Source organism: Dipodomys ordii, unplaced genomic scaffold (genome assembly GCF_000151885.1).
Source record: "Dipodomys ordii isolate 6190 unplaced genomic scaffold, Dord_2.0 Scaffold110, whole genome shotgun sequence".
NCBI classification, from domain to species: domain Eukaryota; kingdom Metazoa; phylum Chordata; class Mammalia; order Rodentia; family Heteromyidae; genus Dipodomys; species Dipodomys ordii.
The window spans coordinates 5,814,001-5,824,379 of record NW_012267326.1 but is presented as its reverse complement, the minus strand read 5'-3'; the positions used below and the strand labels follow the sequence as shown (position 1 = coordinate 5,824,379).

General features: G+C 50.1%; 2 protein-coding genes across 2 annotated transcripts in view; both read left to right on the top strand.

Moving 5' to 3' along the window:
- The first annotated feature begins 2,140 nt into the window (after positions 1 to 2,140).
- Positions 2,141 to 10,379, top strand: part of Glb1 (galactosidase, beta 1) — a 102,537-nt gene continuing 94,298 nt past the window's right edge. Inside the window, 1 exon segment of the mRNA XM_013028493.1 lies at positions 2,141 to 2,276. Within this exon segment, the coding sequence (XP_012883947.1) occupies positions 2,208 to 2,276 (69 nt within the window). The 5' untranslated portion in view covers positions 2,141 to 2,207.
- On the top strand, positions 5,414 to 6,878 carry Tmppe (transmembrane protein with metallophosphoesterase domain). Its single transcript, XM_013028489.1, has one exon. It carries the CDS (start codon positions 5,425 to 5,427, stop codon positions 6,766 to 6,768), a length of 1,344 nt encoding a protein of 447 aa, XP_012883943.1. The 5' UTR covers positions 5,414 to 5,424; the 3' UTR covers positions 6,769 to 6,878.

Here is a 10,379-nt window from a genome sequence, read left to right as displayed (position 1 = left end):
GCTTATGTGGTGCTGAGGAATCAAACCCAGGGCCTCATGCATGCAAGGCAAGGGCTCTACCACTGAGCCACCTTCCCAGCCCGGAGATTGAGATTCTTATCTCCAGTAAACCACCAGAAAACCAGAAGTGGAACTGTGGCTCAAGTGGTAGAGCGATAAACTTGAGCATAGAGAGGCTCAGGGACAGTGGCCTAAGCCCTGAGTTCAAGCCCCAGGACTGGCAAAAAATAAAAAAAAGAAAAGAAAAGCAATCTAAACATTCCTCATACTCAGTATTTATTAAAGCTAAAACATTCTGTGAGATGACAGTTGGATTTTCAGGCAACCAGGGAACCAGATAGAAAAAAGTTATTAACTTTAAACTAGATCTAGTGTTTATTGGAGGTCTGGGAAAAGTCATTTCACACTACAATTCTGCCTTTCTTTTTCCACAGTTGAGCAAAGGAAAAGTGCGTGCATGCTAGTAAACCTAGCATTGCAGAGCTGATGAAGGGGGATGCTGGAATGGAGGCCAGCCTGAACTATAGAGCAAGTCCCAGGCCAGCCTGGACCTGCCTCAAACTAACCAACTAACTCAACTAAATCCAGTCACTGGTAGCTCAATTGTAATCCTAGCTACCTGGTTGAAAGCTAGCCTGGGCAGGGAAGTCCATGAGATTCGTTTAGACTTTGCCAGTCCTGGGGCTTGAACTCTACCTGGGCACTGTCCCTGAGCTTCCTCTGCTCAAGACTAACTCTTTTTTTTTGGGGGGGGGGTCCGGTCGTGAGGCCTGAACTCTGGGCTTGGGCGCTGTCCCTCAGCTCTTCAGCTCAAGGCTAGCGCTCTACCACTTGAGCCACAACGCCACTTCTGGCTTTTTTCTTTTTGCTTATATGGTGCTGAGGAATCGAACCCAAGGCCTCAGGCACGCCACGCAAGTGCTCTACCACTGAGCCACCTTCCCAGCCCCTCAAGACTAACTCTTTAGCACTGGAACCACAGCACCATTTTCAGCTTTTTCTGAGTAGTTTATTATAAATAACAGTCTTTTGGACTTTTGTGATTGGGCTGGCTTTTAACCATGATCCTCAGATCTTAGCCTCCTGAGTAGCTAGGATTACAGGCATGAGCCCCTGACACCTGGATTTCCATAACACTTTCTAGTTAACCACCAAAAAACTTCAGAAGTAGAGTAGTGGCTCAGTGGTAGAGCACTAGCTTTGAGTGAAATAGGTAAGCAAGAGTACCCAGCCCTTCTGGGCTGGGAAGGTGGCTCAGCGGTAGAGTGCTTGTCTTGCATGCATGAGGCCCTGGGTTCCATTCCTCAGCACCACATAAGCAGAAAAAGCTGGAAGTGGTGTTGTGGCTCAAGTGCTAGAGAGCTAGCCTTAAGCTGAAGAACTGAGGGACAGCACCCAGGCCCAGAGTTTAGGCCCCATGACCGACAAAAAAAGAGTACAGTTCTCAGCCCTGGACACACACACACACACACACACACACACACGACCAACCACTAAAAAACCAAAAACAACAAAACCCCCCCAAAACTATTCGATGGCCATTTCGCAGATCTTCCTGCAAACATAAAACTGCTGAGAGGATCAAATGTACCTGCCATTCTTCAACACCTTGTGATGAAATAAAACTTTTCTAGGCCTGGTGCTTTCTTTGGGTGCTGCTGGCTGGCATTTGGACTAACTCAGTAACCAGAACAGAGGTTCTCAAACTTTATCATGCATTGTAATAACCTGGAGAGTTTGTAAAATAAGATAACCAAAGTTAGGCCTCTTCCCTATTTTCTATGATTCAGCATTTCTAAATTCCTGGTACTCTCCAGTTAGATGGACTATGGACCACACCTGCAGTCCCCGGGGTAGGGTTTTATGAGGCTAAGATTCTATGTAGCGCATTTAGGTTTAGTTGTTATCAATCCCCTTCCTTCCCCTCCTCGCCGAGGAGCAGGGCCTCTGGGTCGCCATTCCAAAGGGTCTTCTCGGGTCAAAGCCTATACATTGAATCACGCGGTCGGCCAGGCAGAGCCGGGCTCCCCCTCCCACCCCGCCCGCAACCCCCCTCCTGGCCTCCTCTGAGCGGCGGGGGAGGGATCGGGGCGGAGACTGCGCGGGGCGGGCCCAGGCGGCGGGTCCTCGGCCCGGGGAGGCCTAGCGGCTGGCCCCGGCGCCCACTGCGGAGCGGAGCGCAGCGGAGGCAGGGCGCACGGGCGGTCATGCCGGCGATCCTGGTTCCCGCACTCTCTTTGCTGCTGGCTCCGCTGCTGCTGGACTCTGCACCCTGGGTAAGTCTGCGGATGGCTGGGAAGGGGACGATGGCTGGGAAGGGGACGAGGCCGCGGCCGCTCGCCATCCCGCAGGGCGGGGATCCGGGGATCCCCGAACGTGTTGGCGCCGGCCGGGTAGGCGGCCAACGGGGCGCAGGCAGTGGACCGGCCCGCTGCCAGGGGCGGGCGGGAGGGCGGAACGGATGCGGGTCCTTCCCGGCAGGCTGGGTCGCTTGTGTTCCGCTCTGCTCGCCCCTTTCGCGTGGACCTGCTTCCCCGTTTGAGCAAGCGGGAGGCCACCGGAGGGACTTCGCCCTCGCGCGGCCTCGGATGCGGGCCGCCCACCCCTCTCCAGCCGGTGCTCTGCAGAACGCTCAGGAAGGAGAAAAGTGGGGTCAGGAAAGGCCCCCCTTTGCGGGAGGGGGGTGGAGGGAGTTTTTCCTGCTGGGTAATCTCCCTGTTCACGCATCTACTCGGCTTCTCGCCAGTCCCCGCCGCCTGCTTTTGGGCTTGGGTGTCCCGTCGCGTCGTTGGGGACGCTTTTCCTTTGGGGTCTGGCGGTGCGGGTGGAATGGGGGACCAGGTCAGCTGCAGGGAGCCTCCAGCCACGCACAGGAGCAAGTAGGTGAGGCCCGGGACGCCTCTGGGAGGTCGGCCTGGCCTCTGCGGGAAGGAGGGGCAGGCGCCCGGCTGCACGTGCGGGGCGCTTAAACTTGGGTATCTCCTGGGGTCAAAGGCATGTTTTAAGTACAGCTTAGTGAAATTTGTGCCCATTGACGTGTTAAGTTAAATAGCATTTGATAAAATGCTATGCATATGTGGGTCTGGAACAGAGAAAATTCAGAAACTTAAAAACCAAGGTAGAAAATGGGGGAGATTCTCTTTCTTTCTTTTTCCTTTTTTCTTTTCTTTTTTTTGCTGGTCCTGAGGCTTGAACTCAGGGCTTGGGCTCTGTCCTTGAGACTCTGTGCTCAAGGCTAGAGATCTACCACTTGAGCCACAGCACCACTTCAGGTATTCTGAGTAGTTTGTTGACGATAAAGAGTCTCACGGACTTTTCCTGCCCAGTCTAGCTTTGAACTGCGATCCTCAGAATCTCAGCCTCCTGAGTAGGATGACAGGCATGAACCACCAGCACCAGTGCCTGAAAATTTTAAGTGTTTGGAACGCAGCTGCTAAGAATGCTTTTACATTGGGAAGACACCCTCTCAAATTGCTACTCCCTCTCCTGCCTTCTTTTGTAGACTAGGTTTTCTTCCTTGTAGACGTGGAGCAGCTCTGGGTCTGAGCTAGTGAGTTGTGAGAACCAGTGGTGAAGGTGGAATTGGGGTAGAGTTCAGGGAAACAGACTCAGGCAGAAGGGGAGACAGCAAATCGTAACCATTATCAGGGTGGAAGGGAAGGAGGAACTGGTGGACTGAGTAGCCTTCAGATTCTAGGTCACCATGCCGACATCATTAGGTGGTCCACACGGGGAAGCTGGCATCAACCCAGGAATACTTAGGTGTCTAGGTGTTCCTACTAGACTCCTGGATTTAGAGTGGAAGGAAGTTTCCAGGCTGGCTTTCCATCATTGCCTTGTTTGGGTTTATTTACAACATCAACTATCCTAGGTGAAAATTTAATATGTTACTCTTTAAAAAGAAAAACAATCTCTCCAATGTTAATATAAACAATATATCTCAAGGGAAATAAGAGTATCTATGCCATAATTTGAGGGAGGAGTTCATTTGTTTACATTCTTGCATTTGGTCTGTTGCCAGATCACATGTCCGGTAAACTCCATTGTACACTCATGGGGAGAGGGAATGGAGACAGTGATGGCTTAGGGTTACTATGAAAAAAGTCTTGACTAAATTGGAGGCACTAATGTAATGTTTTTCCCTCTCTCTCTCTCTTTCTTTTTTTCTTTTTTTTTGGGGGGGGTCAGCTGTGGGGCTTGAACTCAGGGCCTATACGCTGTCCCTAAGCTTTTGTGTTTTTGGCTAGCACTCTACCACTTCTGGTTTTCTGGTGGTTAATTGGAGATAAGAGTCTTACAGACTTTCCTGCCCAGGTGGACTTTGAACTGCAATCCTCAGATCTCAGCCTCCTAAGTATCTACGAATACAGGCTTGAGCCACCAGTGACTGGCTGATTTTCTTGTTTAAACAAAAAAACAGTTCATACTCATTTTGGATTTTTTTTTACAAGAGCACAGATTTACTTTAATTTTCATTAGTTTAAATTCTGGAGGGGTACAGCATCACACGGATTCTGTGTCCAATGGCCTTAGCAGGAAGGTTGCTTTGGAATTTTGCATGAACCATGCCACTGTTTCTGTGGGCACGCGTTACCTTTCCCCAGATTACTCTGGTTTTGTTAGGCTTGCTGCCTAACTGTGTTGTTTCACCTCGGGCATAAATGCCTTCAACTTTAAGGAGAGCCGTGTGCTCCCTTTGGTTCCAGAGACCCAGCTTATAGCCAGCAAAAATGGCCTTGCACCATAGCCTTCCAGACATTTTACCTTTTTTTTTTTTCTTGGTCGTGAGGCCTGAATTCTGGGCCTGGGCACTGTCCCTCAGCTCTTCAGCTGAAGGCTAGCGCTCTACCAGTTGAACGTCAGCTCCCCTTCTGCTTTTTCTGTTTATGTGGTGCTGAGGAATTGAACCCAGGGCCTCAGGCATGCAAGGCAAGCACTTTACCACTGAGCCACCTTCCCAGCCCCTTTGGAAAAATTTTATACAGAACACTGTTAGTTATCAGGGTGCCAGTGGTTTATGCCTATAATTCAAATGCTAGAGTGCTGGCCTTGAGCAAAACAGCTCAGGATAGGATTCAGGCTCTGAGTTCAAGCCCCAAGACTGGCATGCACACATAAAAAAACCAAAATGGAAACACTGCCTATCTGCTCATCACTTCAACGCTCTATATTTTAATAGTCAAGTGTAGCCACTTACTGATATTTGAGTGACTTAGATTCAGGGTGGGTTGGACAGATGTAAGCAGCCTTTGGGTTTTGAATGGGGGCAAGGATTCTGTAATATCCCACAAAGCTGATGCCGGTTCCTGGTTGCAGGCGGAGCTGACCTGGAAGTCTCTTCTTGGCCACTGTCCTTTCTAAGGAATTCACCTTCTAGTGCCCACCTGCACAGAACTGGTGGGGACGCTTCAGGAGCAAGAGAACATGGCACTCTTCAGGCAGCTGTCCCTGGGCTCTAAGGCTGCCCTGGCTGCTGTCACTGTCTTCGTTTCCATGATCCTTTCCCGCTCCTTTCTGGCGGAGAGCCTTGAGCTCAGGGCCTGGCGGTGGCTGTTTCGCCTGCAGCTTGCCTTCTTTGTCAACTCACTCATGCTTATTGGCTCCCTCTACATATGGCGGAGCATAGTGAGCAACCTCTGCCCCTTCCCCAGTGGGGAGTCCACCTGCTTTCAGCTTTGGAAGCTGGTCGTTATGTTGTTTCTGGCCCTGGCACATTCCAGTTTCTTCACCATGGTCTTCTTAGTGGCCGAGGAGCCCTATCTCCTTTCCTTGGCAGCCTACTCCTGCCTGGGCGCTTATATCATCATGCTTTTCTTCCTCTGTATCCTCAGCGGCATGGAGCAGGCCTACCAGCTCTTGGCCTGGCGAAGTGGGAGGGTTGTGGGCAGCCTTGACAAGACGAGGAAGCTGGTACTCAGGCCTGTGCTGGCAGTCCTCGTGACCACTCTGCTCAGTGTGGTTGGGCTTCTGAATGCTGCGCAGCCCCCAGCTGTGAAGACTGTGGAGGTGCCCATTCATCAGCTGCCCTCTTCTATGAACAACCTCAAGATTGCGCTCCTTTCAGACATTCATTTGGGGCCCACAGTGGGCAGGACCAAGATGGAGATGTTTGTGAGGATGGTGAATGCCCTGGGACCAGATATCACCGTGATTGTGGGTGACCTGTCTGATTCAGAAGCCTCCGTCCTGCGCACGGCCGTCGCTCCTTTGGGCCAGCTTCGTTCTCGACTCGGCACCTACTTTGTTACAGGCAATCATGAATACTACACGTCAGATGTCAGCAACTGGTTTGCACTGTTGGAATCCCTCCACGTCCGGCCTCTTCACAATGATAACGTGAAGATTTCTGCCACCCAGACCCAGCACGAGGGTGGGGAAGAAAAAGACTGGGTCTGCTTGGCAGGGGTGGATGATATTGAAGCAGACATTCTTCATTATTCTGGTCATGGCATGGATCTTGCCAAAGCCTTGGGGGGCTGTAGCCCAGACCACACCACTATCTTGCTAGCTCACCAACCCCTGGCTGCCAAGAGAGCCCTCCAGGAACGTCCGGATATTAATCTGATCCTTTCGGGGCACACACATGCTGGGCAGATTTTCCCTTTGAATGTGGCAGTATATCTCCTGAACCCTTTCTTTGCTGGGCTCTACCGAGTGGCCCAGGAAACATATGTATATGTCAGCCCGGGCACGGCCTACTATGGGATACCCATGAGACTGGGGAGCAGAGCAGAGATCACCGAGCTCATTCTACAGCGGGCACCCTGAGTGCCCCTGCCCTTGTCCTTCCCCCCAGCCTGATCCTTCAGAGTAGTTTGCCTGCTTTGCTCCTCCAGCGTCTCCTGCCCAGCTCTGCCAGGGTCCCCTTGGCCACAACCTGTCACGGACAATGGTTTATGATTGGGTTGCCTGGTATTTCAGGCAGGCTTAACTCTAGGTGGTCAATTGCTTTTAAGATGCATTAAGGCATATAACAGAGGCCATGATTCTGTTTTCCAGCAGAGGTGGCACAAGGCCTTCCTGCACTGTGTGCCGTGTTGATCCGCAATGTGGGGGTTTAGAAAGAGCTCTAAGAATATGCAGTTAGAGGGCTGGGAAGGTGGCTCAGTGGTAGAATGCTTGCCTCGCATGCATGAAGCCCTGGGTTTGATTCCTCACCACCACATAAACAGAAAAGGCTGGAAGTGGCGTGGTGGCTCAAGTGATAGAGCACTAACCTTGAGCTGAAGAGCTAAGGGATAGCACCTAGACCCACAGTTTAAGACCCATGACCAGCCGCCGCCCCCCCCCCCAAAAAAAAGTTCAGAGTTGGGAAGGGACAGGAGCCTTTCCTTTTACTATGTGGATAGTTTCTAGAATTGTTGGTCCAATCACTCTGGGTATGGAGCAAGGCTGCTAGGTGATACAGGAAAACAAGCAGATGGAAAGCCCTGCTGGCTGTGAAGGGAAGTTATTTCCCTTCTTGCTTCTGTCAGAATCATCTTTGTTGAAGGCAGTTGTAAAACCTACTGAAATAACACATCCCACTGTTTAACTTGAGTGATACTGTTCAACTGCCCGCTGCTGGCCTGGACAGGGCTGGAGTGGGTGGAAAGAAACTATGAGCATGCTAGCCAGCGCTGGTGATGCAGCTCCTGCTTAAAACCTCAGAAGGGTTTTGCCTGCCTTGTTGCATTTTATATAACCCTTGGGTGAGGTAATTAGGAGAGGCTGCTTTCCTACTGAGAGAAGAGGAAACTAAAAAGAATGATAGGGCACTACCAATTGACAAGATAGGTTACCAGGGCTGAGGATATGGCCTAGTGTGGGAGAAGCCCTAAGTTCTAGCCCCAGCACTGTGTTTGTGTGTGTGTGTGTGTGTGTGAGTCTGTCTGTCTATTTCTCTGTCTGTCTTCTTTGTGTCTGTGTGTATTTATGTGTATGTATTCGGACATTTGGGGCCAGAAACCAGGTCTACCTCTGACAGAAAGTTCTTTCCATAGACCAATGGTTAAGTAGCTTTATATGTTCCCAATGAATTTCATGCAAATAAACATAAAAAGAAGACAAACAGAACCCTAGAACCTGACACTCCTTCACAGTGATTGAGGCTGATTTCAATTTACTTCTACCTAGCAGAAGGCAGGCCTGTAAGGGAGTCGCCTGTTTCTGTGTTGGCTGGCTGTTCCATTTGAGGAAGCAGGAAACGAGCTCCTCCAGCCTTCCGCTTTGGATCTTTTCGTGGGAAGCGCAGGTTTTGTGTACTATGAAGAAGCTGTTGTTTGTGTGGGGTCAGCTCAGCTTCCTCCTTCTCCCGCCCTGGCTGTGGAATGTTGGCACAGTGCTTCCTACTGGGCAAACTCCAGTCCATATGCTGGGCCTGGGAGCGGCTTTTGGCTCTGTTCATCTGAGGTTGAGCCTCGCTTGAGCCTCTGTCCTGCAGCAAAACAGGAGAGATTACCCTCTGGAGGAGGAACTTGTTAGTTCTGTCCTTGCTAGAGGCTAGTGAGACTTTGATCTTGGGACGCCCTTGAGCCTTCACTAAGAGGGCCCTGGGTTCAGCAGTGATGTCTAGCTGGGTAATTTTTAGACTAGGTGCTCAAAGTCTTTGTGATTAGGCACACAGACAACCCTCTCTGACCAGAGGGGCTCACCCTGCTGCTCACCAAGGGAACAGCATCCTGCAGTGAGCTGACCTCACAGAGCCTTGGTTTTATTCAATCTTAAAGTAACGTATTGTTGTCACGCATGAGACTGTCTTGTTGGATGATTGTTGAGTTCTGTGTGGCCCAGCATAAGCCATGAGTACTCTGTGTTACCTTAAGTTTTTAACACATTGGGGCCTGAGGACTCAGTGGTCAGAGTTTTTGGAACAGTGGGGCTTGGGAATGCACAGCATGATACCTAGTACTTCCTGGTGCTCCGTGAGCTGGGAGGTGCTTCTGTGGGTTGGAAGGTCTCTTTTATAAAGCCTTTATGGAAATGCTGGGATTCTAGGAGGGGTGTATCTGTGTGTTCAGTTCCTGCCTGCCTCCCGCTGGCTACCCCTACCAGTTTTGCCACCCTTGTGACTCAGCCCCATTTGGGGTTTATTCTTACGTGCCCTTTCAGTTCTCATGTGTCTCACCTTTTAACCAGTTGGTGCCATTTCTCTCCTACCTTTGGGTGCTGCTTCTAGTCAGTAGCTTAGTTGCCATTCCTGTTACTGTACTATTTTTTTATTTGTTTTCAGTCATGGGGCTTGAACTTGGTGTCTGGATACTGTTTCTGAGCTTTTCTGCTCAAGGCTAATGCTCTACCACTTTGAGCCACAGCGCTACTTCCAGCGCCTGCCTGCCTGCCTTTCTTCTTTCCTTCCTTCCTTCCTTCCTTCCTTTTTTTTCTTTCTTTCTTTCTTTTCCTTTCTTTCTCTCTTTTTTGTCAGTTGTGGGACTTGAACTCAAGGCCTGGGCACTGTCACTGAGCTCTTCTGCTCAAGTCTTGTACCACTTTGAGCCACAGCTCCACTTCTGGTTTTTGAGTGGATTAAATGGAGATAAGAGTCTCCTGGGGGTCTTTTTTGCCTGGACTGGCTTTGAACCTGTAGCCTCAGATCTCAGCCTTCTGAGTAGCTAGGATTATTACATTTCTGGTTTTCTGATAGTTAATTGGAGATAAGAGCTCGCTGCCTGGGCTGACTTTGAACCATGCTCCTCAGATCTCAGCCTCTTGAATAGCTAGGATTACAGGCATGAGCCACTATGGCCCTTCATACTAGTAGTTTCTTGGATTTTTCCCATCAGTGCTCCAGGCTTGGTGAAATAAGCTTTCCTCAAGTTTTGTTTTTATTTTATCTTGCATCCTTATCTCTCCACTTTCTTTTAGATGTCATAGTTTTCATCCACTCCAAAGTCTGCTTGACCAGTGCTTTTCTATTAGCAGAAAGGAAATGGATATGTGCAGTCTGTAGCTTCTCATTCTTGTCTGATTTTGCTGCCTGGGCAGCAGATCCATCTCCACTGCTGTCCAATGTGCCCTGGACTGTAGTTCCCCATGGTACCCTTGGCGACTCTGTCCAATGATCCTCTTTTCTTTTGAGTGCCAGTTCTGGGGTTTGAATTCAAGGTGCTCAAGCCCAACACTCTTACCACTTGAGGCATACTTCTACTTTCAGCCTTTTGCTAAATATTTGGAAATAAGCCTCTCGGGATTTTCCTGTTTCTGCTGGCCTTAAACTGCAGTCTTCAGATCTCAGCCTCCCAAACAGCTAGGCTTGATTACAGGTATAAGGTACTAGCACCCATGCCCAATGTTCTTTTTTTTTTTGGTCGGTCGTGGGGCTTGAACTCTGGGCCTGGGAGCTGTCCCTCAGCTCTTCAGCTCAAGGCGAGCGCTCTACCACTTGAGCTACAGCGCCACTT

Coding starts and splice junctions, on each gene's coding strand:
- Tmppe (XM_013028489.1), top strand. CDS start 5,425: ATGGCACTCTTCAGGCAGCTGTCCCTGGGCTCTAAGGCTGCCCTGGCT.